Raw genomic sequence first — 16297 nt, 5'->3', positions numbered from 1 at the left:
TTTTCCTCACTAGCAGATGACTGAGCGTGACTACCAGCAGCAGGATGCCTCAATCAAAATTCTGGTTCACTAAAATGAGCTTCAGACTAACCAATGTCAGATAAGATGATGGAAATCGGAAGCAAGGAAATATAGAACCAGATGGCAAAGACCAAAGGACTTACGTACACAAGCCTTTCAATATTGTACAGAAATAGTTTATTGCATGCAGTCTTTACATAATTTCTATCCAGACTGCTGTTCTGACAAGTACATCTGGGTCCTTATTTCCTGATGGATTCCTGTGGTGGCCGTGACTGGATCTGTAAAACTAACAAAGGCCACAGATATGAGCTCTAGAGGCATACTGAAATGGGAAAGGAGTCCCATTTCCGCTGTACAGGTAGAGAAAATTATAATTATCCATCCAGCTTTAACTTGCAAGGGAAGGAAAAACTTAGCTTTGCTCTAGGAAGAGAGAAGTAGGATAGGATAGGATAGGATAGGATAGGATAGGATAGGATAGGATAGGATAAAAATAGTCCAGTTGGAACAGACCTATAATAATCTTCTAGTCCAGCTGCCTGTCCACTACTCCCAGGACTACCTGTAGTGAATAGGAAGAAATAATCGATCTTCAAAGGTAAAAAAAAAAAAAAATCTTTATAAAGGTGTCTTTGAGAGGATACAGGATATTGTAGGATAATCTGTGTCATTGTTACTGAGGCTGCCTGACTGAATAGCAGCTAGAGACCTAGCTTTTAGCTAGCTAAAATTAGATGTTGGTGCACAAGAGGGAACCAAGATTCATAATCACAGGATCATCCTTCCTCACTCTCTGAGCTGTAAGGGAGTGTTTAACACCTACTGTTAAAATTCCAAATGGGTCTTTTGCCAACGATCAGTAATTCAGACATAGCAACCTGCGTAGGAAAAGTGATAACAGTTTGTTGACACAAATAAATCTTAACCTTCTTCTCACTTAGGGACTTCTAATCTAGAAGATATCACTTGTCAAAACTCTGGGCTCCTTTTGTGTGGAGCCCACACAAAAAGGGAGGAAAGAGAATCTCAAAAGCTCAAAGGGCTTTCTCTGCTTTATAACACCCATGCTACTTTCAATATTAGCACTGGTCCTTCCTTGAGGTGCCATTCTCTAGGTATCCCTTCCAGTGGCCAAGGTGAGAGCGTCAGGAGGTGAAATGTTCTTGCCCATGGACTTCAACCCTTTTCCGCTGATGTGTGATTCAATTCTCTAAGGCAGTCTTTGCCATTTCCATCACAAAGTAAGAGGAGGGACAGTTAACTCCTAGTGCCTATTTATTGTCAGCTTTATCAAATCCAAATCTCTTTGTCTTTCACAGGCTTTAAAAATTTGCAATTTTCTGTCAAAAGAATAGCTGATGTGTTTCCTCCATCCTCCTGTTAAAAACTGCTGCTGTAGTAGTGGAATGATTTGCTGTATTTTACAGGAAAACTGCTGCCTGAGTGCTAATCTTCTATTTAACCCAGTGGGTCCCCTTATTTATGCAAACTAGAAGCATTTCAAGGCCATCCTTTATTTAGGTGGGATATATAAAACCTTCCTCTTAACTCAAGCAAGTTTTTAATGAGTACTCCTAATAACTAATGGAACATATTAACAAGGGATTCAATATTATAATTCAGCTCTCCTTGTTCTTTTTGTTTTATTCTTTCCTATAGAGGAGCCAGTTGAATCATACGAACATCTCTCCTTAAAGGTTTTACGTGCTTGGGAAGAAATCCCTGGAGCTGGCTACAAACTGGTCCCAGAGCACATTGAGACTCGGCCTCTTTATCATAAGGATAAGCCAGGCATGGAACAGGTAGAGCAACTCAGTGGTGGTGGTGATGGTAGACTCAGGAGCAGTTTTCATTTTCTCCAGTTATTGTGGTTTCTATCTCTAACTGCAAACCTACAGAGCGAGCATCCCAGTATTGCACCAAATGCAATACTTTATGGAGTATGAACCTGGAAACTGTCATCCATGTATGTACACAGCCACTTACCAAATACACAGTAATTACACAAGGTGTAACTGCAATTTTTCATTCTTTTAAATGCTTTACTTTATTAAGTTAACAAAACCTCTGCTTGTACCTAAATCTTGGTTCTCTTTTTTTCTGTTTATCACATACTATTTTTGCATGGATTTTACCTTGAAGCTGACAATGTTTGAGCTCTATTTCAACTTCACCAAATACCTGAAAGGTTGAAAGAATATATGCATGAAAAAGATATTGTATAGAAAGTTCCTAGATTACATCATAGTTATAGAATATTGAGCTAGTTGGTGCTTGCAAGGGAAGTGGTGATTTTGGATGTCAGACCTACATTTAAAGCCTTTTAAAGCCTCTGTAAAATAGGGTTATAGGGATGTTTATCTCTTTGTTTTCAAGGGTCGTGTACAGATGTGGGTTGACCTCTTTCCTAACGATATGCCCCTGCCAGGACCTCCTGTGGACATTTCACCAAGAAAGCCCAAAGGGTAATGCTCTATGCTTTCCTGCCACCACAGTGGCAACGACTCTTCAAAGACTGAGTCTTTCTTAAATGTATGGAAATAAGTAGAAAATGAACTACTAAAAAAAACTTCTCCAGTCCCGAGGAAAGTTTTCTTAGGTTCACATGACTTAAAGAGGAGCATCAAGTCTGGTTTTCTCCATTAAAAGACTCAAAGAACTGTTGGCAATTTTTCAGCAAGAGCTATTACACACTTCTTACAAAGATATCCTTTTCTATCCTTTATCCCTTTATCCTTTATAATAAAGACATTGCAGGTGGCTAGAGGCAAGTAATTCTTATGTTATCATCTACTTGTTGAGCTGCAAGAATTAATTCTGGTTTCAGTAGCTTTTTCAGTGAGATAACTTACTCTGGTTGAGCTCTTTAATTTACTGCCATAGCATTACATGTATTGGATTTCCAACAACTTGTTCAAGGATAAGATCAAGAAACACATTAAGCAGCAACAGATAGAAGAGATCTGTTTGGAATAGCCTTCTCCCATTTCCTTATGCTGCTTTATATGTGATACTGCACATAGTTGTTTAAGCTAATTGAATATTGTAAAGAAAACACAAAAGTGAGAAACAGAATTCTCATCCTATCCTGTATTTTAGCAAGGCCTTCCTGAGAATGTCATGTCTGAAATATCATCAGGTACTATTCCTATAATATTTGATTTGACAAACAAACAAAGAATCCATGTAGCAATTACTCCTTTCAGGCCAGAACTTTCTATAAAACTCCTTAACAACAAGCATTTTCCAATCCAAACAGATTTAAAATTAATCAAGGCTGTTAAAACTAAATTTGTTGCTGCCATTTTTGTAGTCTACTATAGCAGGGGAAAATACTGTTGAATATTAATTATGAGAAAAAAACCCAGTACATGTAAACACAAGTTACACATCTTGCTGATGAATGCATATTTGCTGCAGCAAAACAGGCTCCAGCCTCTATGAAACTTCGAAAACTTTGTGAAAACACCTCTAATTGATGATCTTTGTTTGAAAACAAGACTCGAGTAGGGCACTGCAGATTCAAGTTTCTTTGGCTAAGGCAGAGGCTAGCTTTTCATGGAGCTCCTTAAGAGTTCCATGATGTAGAGTCTCTGGTAAATTCTGAAGCAAATTGTTCCACACCCTGAGACTGTGGCTATTTCCAAGACAAGACATGTCATAACAGGGAAATTGTATGTTGGTGTTATCAAACATTGTTTGTTTGTCTTTTTTGTTTTGCAGTTCATACAATGATTCAAGGAATACCTAAATTTTTCACTATTAAATTTTTAGGTTACTTGCAATATCTGTATTTCACCTCAAGTTTTGAGAGCTTTGGATGATTACCATAAATGTTTGCATATAGGGAGTGGAAAGGATAGAGAAACTTTAATTCCTTTCCCTGTTCTTTCTAAAGATGATTGTTACTGCTTAAATGCAAATATCTCCAAGCAGTCTTCTTCCATTTTAATGCCCTAGATTGCACAAAATGCAATTTCTTCTAAAAAGCGCCTCCCAGGGAGCTCTATTCTTTACTATCAAGCTGATCACTATTTTGGAAACTGCTCTGATGAAGATTTTCAAATCAACTTTGCCTTGTTTCACTGCAGTGTTTTTGCGAAAATAGTTGAAAATGAATAGCCATATAAAAAGCAAGGAATTTTCCATCCCTCCTAAGCTGGCAGTGACCCTGTCATTGTCCATTATACTCTGTGAGCTGAGGGGACCCAACATCCCAAATCTATCACTAGACTCCTGTAAACAGAAGAGACCTCAGACTGATGCACAGATACAATATTTCTCACTTTATAAAGGCATTATTTGATAGAGGTTGGCATTAGTGCCTGACCAGAGCTTTACACACAATCATTTTTTCTTTTTTAGATATGAATTGAGGGTAATAATCTGGAATACAGAGGATGTCATTCTGGAAGATGAAAATATCTTTACAGGACAAAAATCAAGTGATATCTATGTAAAAGGGTAAGTTCTTCACACTTGTCTTCAAAATAACATGCAATAGTTCATTCAAAAATCAGAGGAAAAAAAATGTTGAGAGAATATTTGATGAGCTATTCAGTGACCCTGGCACTTTGCTCTAAATGCCTGTCAAAATTAGTCATTCATATTGGATACTGCTCCCTTTTTTTCCTGTTTTACCTCCTCTGAAAATCAAGTAACTAAAACGACACTAATCGTTAGCTCCTACTCAGGCAGAGATGGCACACAAGTTCCAAGCTCACAGTTTGGCAGAGAGACATCAAACACTTACGGAACTTGAACTGTAAGAGCTTACACAGATGCAGAGAGGTTGGACATAATCAGAGAAAAGAGTACCAGGGAGGACTGGCAGGAAATTAGGTGGGCTTAAATGGTAGTACAAAGTACTGAAAATCTCAGATTCCAGACTCGTCTTAGATTTCTTGCCGTTTTTCCACTCCTAGAGAGTAAGATTAATGTGCCAATATGAATTGAGTGTTCAGAACAGTAGCAGAGGAGCTTTGAGAACATGATTTTGAGGCATTAAATAGGGAGCCAGACTTTGTGCTGAGCAGTGTGATGAGAACATCACCATCAGAGTGATGTCCGAGTGGTCTGACAGAGAAGCCAGGAGCGGGAAACTTTTTGCTTCTGTGCCTTAATGATGAAGACACAAATCTCATTATGTTCAAACAGCGTATGTGGCACTGTATCTGTCACCAGGCATGGATTTGCACTTGGGCCAGTGTCATGTTTCAGACTGCTACCATTTTTCACAATTCCTTTTTGAAATATTGGGGCTGCAGGGGAAAACTGTCTTTGGATACAGCACGAAAACGCTAATCTTTATTCAAGGTGTGATAAATCATCTACAGAATGAAAACATACCTAGCTGAATCCTTCCTCTCTTCAGATGACAAAATTATGTTCAAGAAAGTGTTGTCCTTTGTACCACAGAACATCTGATATCATGGACACTGTAGCAGAAACCAAGAGGAAATCACAAAAAAATCAAGAGACTTCTTCAGCTGTACTAACACCATGTTTATACCTGCAAACAACAATTGAAAAAATTTTAGGCTCTAATACTGAACACTGATATCAGTCTTGAGACAGTGATGCAAAACATCAGTACAGTGTGATTAGTGCTGGATAAACAACTGATGCTGTCACCACTGCCTGTCCTAAAGGAGAGGTGTCCTGGCCGATAGCAGACTGGTACTGGCTAAGTGGTACTTCAGGGTCTGATTGAAATAAAAACCACGTTCTCTTTCTCAGCTTTTGATCACCACTGGTCATTACAGCAGCCTGTGTCCCCAGATCCCCAAGCCAGGGCTGTAGTTGCCTGTCACAGTCCCGAACAGTGTGTTGCCTCTTACTGGTTAGGGAGGAATTAGTGAATGGTCAGGGCTGTAACCAAGTAACAATTACAATTCAAGATCCCCTGGTGACAGCGATGCTTTCCACTGTGTGCTTGCTGTAGGTGGATAAAGGGCCTGGAAGAAGACAAGCAAGAGACAGATGTACATTACAATTCCTTGACAGGAGAGGGCAACTTCAACTGGCGCTTTGTGTTCCCATTCCAGTATCTCCCAGCAGAGAAACACATGGTGGTTACTAAAAGAGAAAACATATTTTCCTTAGAAAAGACAGAACGCAAAATACCTGCTGAGCTGGTGCTTCAGGTGTGGGATTTTGAAAGACTCTCTTCAGATGATTTCTTGGGTAAGTATGCAATGAATCTGCCTGAGCTTTATCTGAGCTCTCACCAGGCCTGTGTTTTGCAGAGGTATCCACAAAGTGGTGTCTGAGCCCCAGCTTTTGCTTTTCCCTTTCTGAAGCACCACATTGCCAACTTACACAATTCTTGTAAAGGCAATAATTAGGAATCAGAGGAGAATGCTAGGGCAATACAAATGAATGACTGACAGTACAGAGAGATCTTCAGCTGTTAAATTCATCCATGTATCTCATCTGGAAGCTGCTATTTGAATGTCTTTGTGTCTCTCTGGCCCCTGAGTGTTGCCACATTATTTCTTTCTCCAGGCACTCTTGAATTGGACCTGAATGGGTTCCCTCGAGCAGCAAAGACAGCCAAGAGCTGTGACCTAGGCACAGTTGTGGCAGCAAGAGAAGAAAACAAGATCTCCATATTTCAGCAGAAGCGCGTCAGAGGCTGGTGGCCCTTCATCAAGGCTGGGGAGCTTACGGTAAGCAGCTCACTACAGTTGAACAGCTTTTCTCTGGGATTTATATGCTAATTTTGGATTTTGAGCAACCACCACTGGCAATCCATAAGATTCCTCCAAATGCTTTAGTGGCTCTCCATATATTTGGTTCAGAAGAACCCAGGTAACTGAGCACTAAAGTGCCTTTTCAGGTGCATTCAGTTCCCTAGGGGGACACAGACCAAGGGCTACCAGCTACTCATTTCCAGTAGTATAGCCCTCTATAAATTCACCTGCTTTTGGTCCTTTTTCAGGAGTTTTCTTCCCCTGTATCTAGACTTCCATTGACCCTCCAAGAGTGTTCTTAGGAAAAGGAAAAGCTTACCATTCCTTCACATGTCTGTCTATTCCAGCAAAAAGGATGTTTTACTGAAAAGTGCCATTTTCAAGTTCATTGCCTTATTCAGCTTGAAGCTGACTGGGTACTTTCCATGGATTTAGTGAATGGACTCCACTTCCAAATCCCTGATTTACTTCCCTATTCTCGACTATAGTACAATTGACTTCCTTTCTCCCATTCCACTTTGATCTCTCCTCTCTCCCTTGCTTCCACATTTATTACTTTCATTGGCATCCTTCTTTCAGCCTTGAATCACAGCCAATGGGCATAGATCAACACTTCAGATTAATACAATCCACAAAGGTATAGAGTAGGGAAATCACAAATTTATGTAAAGTCATTTGTCTGTTTTTCATCCATTCTATAAAGCTGATTTGATTTATCCACTCTGACTTGTAACTGGAATCTTTAAATCCCATTTTCCTTTTGTGAGCTGAGACCTCACAGTTCAATGGCTCCAGCACTTGTGACTGGCTGAATTTCCCTCTGCTGATGGATTACATCCAGTCCACGTCAGCAACACAGCTTCCAGCTCAGACATTCAGCTGTGTCAGGATGTGTGATAGACAGAAGACGTCTTCTCAGATGAATCACATTATAATTTAAGAAGCATAAAATATATTTATGGGGCTGGAAGAAAGTATCTGACCTCTCTTTCCCATAGTCCTTGAGCACAAGTCAGCAATTTGTGCCTGGGTTTTCCTTTGTGCTTTCTCTTCAACTGCAAAGACTACCTTATTTTCCTTAATGAATTTCCCTTGCCCTCAATTGGTTCCATCATTTCTCCAAATCCTGCTGTGAATTAGTGATAACAACCCGGGACCGGACACTTACGCATTCTCTCTCTGATCCAGGGCAAAGTGGAAGCTGAGTTTCACTTGGTCACAGCAGAAGAAGCTGAGAAGAATCCAGTAGGCAAAGCTCGAAAGGAGCCTGAGCCCTTGGAAAAACCCAAGTGAGTAGGAGCATACTCATTGAACATGCTGGGGCAGGGGCACTCAGGAGGAGATGGGGAAAGGCAACCACCTGACCTCCTTGCAGGACACCTCCTCACTGCTCTCCAGGGTTTTCCTCTCTTTCCTGCTCCAACCTTCAGCAGGTAATTTGTCCAGCTTGTGTATGGCCTGGTGGCTGGCACTGCTGCTGGCAGTACCTTCCAGGTTTGCTGAAATGTCTTCCTCTGGAATCCTAAATAAATTGCATTGCTGAGCATTTGTCCTCAGCTGGAATTCACACATGAGCTCATTCCATAGCTGACCTGGTATGTGATAACATCTTAAATCATCATAGCTTACACATACAGTCAACATCTCAGTTTGGTCACCTATAGAGATCAGATGGATTATATTTATTATATTAATAACAGAATCATTTAGGTTGGAAGTGATCTTTAAAATCATTGAGTCCAACCATCAATCCAGCACTTCCAAGTCCATCGCTAACTCATGTTTCTAAGTGTGACATCTACACTTCTTTTAAATACCTCCAGGAACAGTGACTCCACTGCTTCCCTGGGAAGCTTGTTCCAGCGCTTGACAGCCCCTTTGGTCAGTAAATTTTTCATCAACACACAGTCTAAACCCTCTTTGAAGCAGCTTGTGGTTATTTCCTCTCATCCTGTCATTTGTTACTTGGGAGAAGAGACCAATTCCCACTTGGCTACAGCCTCCTTTCAGGTGGTTGTAAAGAACAATGAAGTCTCCTCTGAAGCTGTCTTTTTTCCAAATGAACAACTCTAGTTTCCTTAGCTGCTTCTCATAAGAAGCTCCAGACCTCTCACCAGCACCATTGCCCTTCTTTAGACATGCAAAGGATGTGATTTCCACCTCTAATTTTATTGTACTCCATACTCAAAGAATGAAATGCTAATTTTTCATCATAAGGCCTTTTAATGAGGACATTTAAAATGTTTTAACAAAGGCAAATGATCTAGAAGGAGCAGTTTATCTTTCAGTATTTGTCACATTAAAAATGTATCAGCTGAGTTTTTTGCATTCAGAAAAAAGTACTTTTAATCTATTTTGGCTCAAGTCCTTTGTTCTACTAAAACACTTGAGCATTTTTTTTAATGATCAGGATTTAAAAAAAAAAAAAAAAAAAAAAAAAAAAAAAAAAAAAAAAAAAAAAGAGAGAGAGAAATTGATGTTATATTTCCTGCTACCAAAGCTTCTAAAATTCAATTGCTAGTCATAATGGTAATCATTACATATTCTGTTTAATTTTGCTGGTTTGAGATACATCTCAGGATAAACATGAGAAAGAAGGAAGCAGCATAAAGGGATTATCAGATCAGAGGTATTAGAGCACTGTTTGAAATTATCCTTGGAAAGTCTTTAATCAATCACTTCACCCAACACCTTTACCCAAAGGCAGGATAAGCTTTGCCTGACAGGTGTCTGCTTGAAAGATTCCCAGCAATGGAAACTAAAGCACTTCTTTCAGAGGAGAGAGAATTGGAAGAGCTCTGTGGTGGAAAGCAATCAGCCTAGGGAATTTTAAGAGGGAGTGTCAAGTGTAATAGAAGGATTACATATCCAGAAAGTTGTCAACCAGATGCACAAGGCACTGTCGCATTTTCCTCTCAGTTTTTGAGACCCAGCCCATGCACCCATGGCTGCCTAGGGCTCCCTGTTTTCAGCTCAATGGCATTTTATCTGCAAATGTGCTGCTGGGCCAAAAAGTTGTCACCAGCCTGATGGCCTCTTTGCTGCACAGCCTGGAGGTGTGTTGATCCAGAAGTCACAAAACCAGAGTCTTCCTCCAGATCTTGCACTGAGTAATCAGCGGGTTTTTTGGTATGAGACACAGCCAGCATATGGCTCAACATAATTCTACTCTCTGTTGAGATCTATGCCTCAATTTAATCAAAAGTAGGGTGGAGACAGCATCATTTGACGCTACCCACCTCAGAAGCAAAACATTCAGGCTCCTTTTGTAGCTGCTCATGGTACAGGTGGGAGAGTCATCCAATTTACCTAGCACACATATCCTAAGACAAGAGCTGGGGAAAGAGAGCAGCTGCCCTCCTGAAGGTCCTTCCTCTCCCCATGCAGACAGCCCATGAAGGACAAGACTGAGCACCTAGGCTTTAAAGTCAGGCAGAATAAATCCTAAGGTTACTAAAGCAATATCAGCATGTGAATAGTAAAAATTATTTTAGCTAGACACTCACTCACTGGAAAGAAAATAAAGTAATAGTTGAAGACATAGCATGCCTCAGTCTCGTTAAAGGTATTAAAGTTTACCAGCTCAGTGGCCCCAGGTGATGCAATATGTGGTTCATACATGCAGAGCAGTCACAATCAGCTGGGAGATAAAAAAATATTGATTCTACCCTTCAAATAAGTTCTCTTCAGGAAGGAGTGGATCTCAGGGACCTCTCTTCTCAGGACCTCCAGATCTCTATGCCAGTGCTGTAGATTCATTCTATTTTTTTTTCTTATCATGTAGGAACACCCAGAGGAGTGGAGCAATTTCCAGATTGTTTTGTGAACATTATTTTTAATTAAGAAACAAAATCATTTCAGAACAAAAACTTATTTTCTAGGAGCTATAGACAGTAGCAGACTCTTTAATGTACCATAGCAAAGATGGACAAAGATTAAATGTCTGTGAACTAGAGAGAGAAACATGCAAACAAAGAATAAGGTTCAATGAGTGTAATTTCCTGCTGGCCAAAGCACTATCAGGTTATTCATCTCTTCAATTCTGCTAATCAAGACATGATGCCTTTCCGGATGCAGTCTATTATAATAAATACACTGCTATAAATGATAATGAGTTCTATTGCCTACATTGCAAAGGAAACAAATTAAATAAGCAACGGTCTGGTTTGGTTTTTTTTCCTAGCATTTAAAGGTTATGAAAAGTTCTCAAGCAGTTGGTACATGCAGACAAAGGGTCTTGTTACTCAAGTGGTTTTAATCTTCAGCGTGTCCAGTTTTTTAATAATGCCTTTTAACCTGGAAGGCTAATTTGATTATTTATTTCTGAATCATTTTCACCTCAATAAAAAGCCCAGTCTTTCATTTAAAGATGTTCAGTTTGCCTTTTACATTAACAGACTTTCTGTCATATTGGCATTTACTTCTACTTGCTGAATGCTGAGTTCATCAGATGGCTAAGATATTGCCTAAGTTCCTGGAACACCTTTCTGGAGTGAGACATATCCACAGCTTTTTGTAACCCTCAGTTCATGTCATTCTCCTTATTGCTGCACTGTACAATTACAGTGACATTGGATAAGAAAGACAACCTGCCGTAGTTTTGCAGGTGTTAATGTTGCCCAACATGATTGCATCCATCAGGCCATCCCATTGAAAGCTGGCACATGCTGCCTTGGGTAGGGCTGTTGGAGCAGCATCACAGTGTCCTCCCAGCCCAGGTGTCATTCTAGAGGCCAACATTTTTCCTAAACAGAACATTGTTTTCCTCTCTGTATGCAGTCGGCTTTGTTGTACAGTGAGAAGAAACTTCTGGGTATGGAAGAGAACACAACATGGGGCAACATTTGGAAAAATCTTGGATTGTAAGGTGCAGATATTCTCCACTGGAAGAAGGTGGCTCTTCTTTATGTATGCAGGCAAATCATCTGAGTTTCATTTCATCATTTCCTGTTTTAAATTTCTTCTGAAAATACACCATTTTGGGCCACATGCCTGACCTGAGCTGGATCTGATTATTATGGCATCATGACTACCGCTGTGCAATCAGATTTTATCACTTTTGTGACACTAAATTCCTTGAAATTACTAGAAAGCTTTTGTACTCAAGTTCATCATGCCTGCATTTCTTCTTTAGGGTTTATCGTAATCTTGTTTTCCATTTTGAACCAGATACCATGACATAAATTGAAGTATTGATGATGTGTGAGCTGGAATTTCATGACAATTGTGTATGGAGCTTGGCTCAGGAATGGGAGGAAGAAAAGTGACCCAACAGCTTGTGAAACTTGTGGACATTCTCTCTAATCCCTGTAGTGGGTTCCAAGGAGTTAAAAGTCCTTTTAAGTCTCAAATATATATTTTGCAGTGGGATAACTTTGGAAAGAGATGGATCTGCCTTAACAAAAGATTTTCTTTTTCTTTCTTCCCCTTTAGCCGACCAGACACGTCCTTCTCTTGGTTTGTAAATCCTTTCAAGTGTCTGTATCACCTGATCTGGAGGAACTACAAGAAGTATATCATCATTGGCATAATTCTGCTTATTCTCGTTATCTTCCTGGTTCTCTTTATCTACACACTGCCGGGTGCAATTAGTGAAAGGATAGTTACAGGAAAAGGGTAATCATGGCTCTCATTGTAGTCAATCAAATAAGAAAACTTCCACTAAAAATAAGTCAGGCAAAAAGAATTAATTATCCTGAAATACATTTCATTCCTTGTAAAAAAAAAGTAACTATTCACATCAGAAACCGGAGCTCTCAGAATGTTGGAATGTCTTCTTTCAATAGTCATTCAGATCCATCCCTAGTGTATATTATCATGCATGTAAATTAATGATGTATATTAATGATGTACACCATTACTGCTGAAGCTTTATTGATATTATTATTGAAAGTGTTATGCACCTAAAACTGAATTTAAGAGTAAATTCTTCAATGCTATGCAGGAATTAATTTCTCAGTCAAGTATTTATTATTACAGAAGAATGATTAAATACTAATGTCAAAATCTTTACACAAAGATAAATGTATAATACATTATTTGCATAGTTTCATAATTAATTATTTTATTTTTTTCAATAACCTTATAAGGGCATGATTATTTTTAGATAAAAGGTACTATTAAAAGAAGTCTAAGTTTAAATTGTCTCTTTTGGTGTTGTGTAGAATTTATCCTGCACCTCTCAGTAAAAAGTGCTGTGCTCTACAAAAACATCTCACACACTCATAAATGAGTTAAGTGCCGATAACAGGGATGCAGTAGCAGAGGTTGAAAGAACATTTTCCAGCTGCAAATTGAAAGTGCTGGTGGTCTCTGGAGGAGAGGGATCAGGAAGATGAAGACTCATCCATGGGCATTGTGGTAACAAATGATCCTTGTAGGGAGCAGGGGAAATCCTGCTGCTTGAAAAGCAAAGCCAAAGAGCAGTGGAAAAGAGAAGGGCTGCAGAACGGAACAAACCATGGAGTACTAAAGGAAACAAGGAATGAAACCTGATGCAGCCGTCAGTGTGAAAATCCTCATCCTACTTCAGAATACATAGAATGTTGCCACCTGTGTCATGCACAAGACAAGGCTTGATAACTCAATGATTCCACTTGGCCTTCAGATGAGTGGTTATGAATTTGAAATAACCATCCAAATCTCCTCCAGTGTTAGATCACCCACAGTTAGATCTGTTGTAAAGACAATCTTTGTGAAAATGTTTTCCACCATGCACCCTTCACACAAAGTGTGAGCACCCATTGCACATTTCAAAGTATCAAAAGGTGAGACAAAGAGATCCTATAAATGCTGATAATTCTACCAAGGTCAGGGTGCAGGAATAGAAAAGCAGTCACCTTGATAATTCTCAGAAGCCACTTACAAGGGAAGCTTGTTTGGTACTGCTTGTACCTGGCCTGCTAAGGCTGTGCAATGAGGCTCTCTGTTCTCCTCTGGCCTACAACACAGGTAATTGCATTAGCCTGGAAAATGGACATCAGTGAAACTTCCACAGACAAGACATCTCACTATTGAAAAGCATTTTAGAGGCTTATTTTGGATGGGACAACTTGCTCTAAGAGTGCCTCATACCCATTCCATTTATGACAGAGGCAGATGGATAAAGGCAAGCTGAAAGCATCCCATCCCCACTCCATCCAGCAGATCGTGACTCCATTTTTCTTCTAAATTTCATCTTCTAAGTATATAATAAATATTACTAAATTATCTACGTATGTGAGAAAGTCTATTACAACTAGACCAAAGGCAAAGCACCACAGCAGGTGAGTTTTTCTGTTTTCTTTTCCTTTAGAAGTTATTCTTTTGACCAAGAAATTAAAACACAATAACATGGTTAAATCTGCCCCAGCTGAATGTAGCAAGACAGTGATGTGAAAAGGTGCTGATCACCCTTGAGTCCCTCTTCATCTCATATCACTCTACACTCTTCAATTTTGTGCTAGTTTGCAACAGAACCCGTATGAAACAGAAAAGAAAATGTTGTTTCTCCTAATATGTTTCATCATACCATGAATTTTGGAAATGGAATTTAAAAGCTCCCGTGAGAGCAAATAGAACTATTCTGGTGCAAGAGATGACAGATAAATATTAATGACTGGAGTATGTTGGGACAGCCAAAAAGGCAATGAATCTGAATTTTTTCCATTGTGTCAGGTCAGAGGTCCCAGTACTGCATGGCAGCTGTTGTGTTCATCTGTCCTTACTCTGCTTGTTTGTTCTTGCTGCCTTAGATGGTGTGAAGCACTGGACTGTGGTCTGCTCTGTCCTGATTTTTGCAGAATATTCTGTGCTTTGCTCCCAGTCTACAGACTGCACTGGACCCAGCAGATTGGTCTCATAGTGACCAATGACTATGTTAAAATTACTTGTATATTTGGAAGAAAGAAAGCCCTTGACAAGGTGGTATAAGAATTTGCTTTCTTCACATATTAGTCTCAGAAAGGTTTTTGATTTTGAGGCAGACCTCCTCATTGCTCTGTGTGCCAGCTGCCAGCTCCAAAAGGATTTTTATCATCTTGTCTGAATAGACTCCTTGCCATCAGCTCCAAAGTGCAGAGCAAATCTGTCTCATTCCAGACTAATTTATACTTTTTTTATCAGCTGTTTGTGACTGGAGAAGAGCTCAACCCAAGATCTCATTCCAACCTCCCAGACATTTGGTATATTACAGCCACCTCTTATTTCCATTTTCTAATTAATCTCTGTCTCAATAGCAAACAAATAATTTTTCATGCATTTTTGATGGAGAAAGCATAATGTATAAAACTCTTCCAGACAGCCTCCTTTTTAAGCACTTCTGTAAGCAGCTATGAAGACTAATCAGAGCTACACTGATTAGCAGAAACTCTGTGTCTGCTTCCTGGATGTCTCTGCCATGGCTCCAGGACTCCACATCAGGAGCAGAGGCTGCCTTCATTAGGAACAAGCCAGAAGGATTAATGGATGTTCCTTCCCTCTCTCTGACTGGAGAGTGGCCCTGGCTGAACTCTCTGTGATGACGCTGACCGTTCATTGACTGGCTAATTCCAACACGCTGTTCTTTCAGAGTGACCTGCCCATCACAGCTCAGAACTTTTCTCATATGGCAGCTCCTCAAAAGGGCTGTGCTTGACCCAACAGCACAAGAGAACACTGCTCCCAGCAACGTCACCTCCTTTTGCTGCAGGGTGGCTGGAGCTCTTTCCTGAGCAGCGGGCTCCTGCCAGGGAGAAACTGCAAAGATGCAAGTGCACTGCAGGCTACTGCTGCCTCAGAAGTTGGAGTGAAGAGGAGACTGAGAGAGGGGAGGAAATCACCTCCAATTTACAGGGCCATGTGCAGCCTGCATTTTCCCTCACCATTCAGATACTGAAAACACAGCAGACCTGTAGGTGATATCAACAGGCAAGATAAGACTTCCTTCCCAAATGTCTTTTAAGACAGGCACAGGAGAAATTTGGTATCCACTAGTGGGCAAAATTGAGAATCCCTGGAGACTGGGAAATACTGTGAGATATATATATAACAATATATGACAAATACACACCAGAAACCTGTTGGATGTCTACACTTCTGGATGGGATGGTCAAACAGTATAGTTGTACTATCATCACCTTCTTCCAGTAGATTCCTTTTCCTTTAGTTCTTTGTCATTCTCTGAGGTTCTCATCCATTGAGGGTCTCTGTCTGTCCTCAATCCCTGAACTAGAGCAGTCAGCTACCCTGAGACATATCTCAGAGGAATCCTTCACCCACTTTGCTACCTCCAGCCTAAGTGGCTACAGCTAGTGCTGCAGCCTCGTTTGAAAGCCCTGCCTCTCCACTCCTCCATCCTAGATCAAGGCATCTTGCACTCATGAGCAGTGGTTACGGCTGCAAGGCCCTGCTGGGCCAAGGACATATTTCAGGCACAAGAAAATCCAGATAGGTTTGTCATGCCCAAAGCACGATGGCACAAACTGTTTAGCTTTGCGCTGCTACTTAAATGCCAGATTTTAGAAAAATATTAGGAAAAGAGCCAAATGCAAAGGCTGGTATAACATAAGAGACAAGGATTTATTTGTTTGTTTACTTGTTTGTTAGTGATGTTTCTTTTT

General features: G+C 40.1%; 1 protein-coding gene across 1 annotated transcript in view; it reads left to right on the top strand.

The window, feature by feature from the left end:
• Positions 1-12339, top strand: part of FER1L6 (fer-1 like family member 6) — a 66391-nt gene extending 54052 nt beyond the window's left edge. The window contains exons 35-41 of the mRNA XM_040075882.1: positions 1684-1826; positions 2401-2489; positions 4390-4488; positions 5969-6210; positions 6532-6695; positions 7908-8008; positions 12153-12339. Coding sequence (XP_039931816.1) covers positions 1684-1826; positions 2401-2489; positions 4390-4488; positions 5969-6210; positions 6532-6695; positions 7908-8008; positions 12153-12339 — 1025 coding nt within the window. The remainder of the gene's footprint in view (positions 1-1683; positions 1827-2400; positions 2490-4389; positions 4489-5968; positions 6211-6531; positions 6696-7907; positions 8009-12152) is intronic.
• Positions 12340-16297: the final 3958 nt, after the last annotated feature.

This window comes from Hirundo rustica, chromosome 1, assembly GCF_015227805.2.
Source record: "Hirundo rustica isolate bHirRus1 chromosome 1, bHirRus1.pri.v3, whole genome shotgun sequence".
In the NCBI taxonomy this organism is placed as follows: Eukaryota; Metazoa; Chordata; class Aves; order Passeriformes; family Hirundinidae; genus Hirundo; species Hirundo rustica.
Note: the sequence above shows the minus strand (reverse complement) of the source record. Positions and strands in the feature narration are given on the sequence as shown.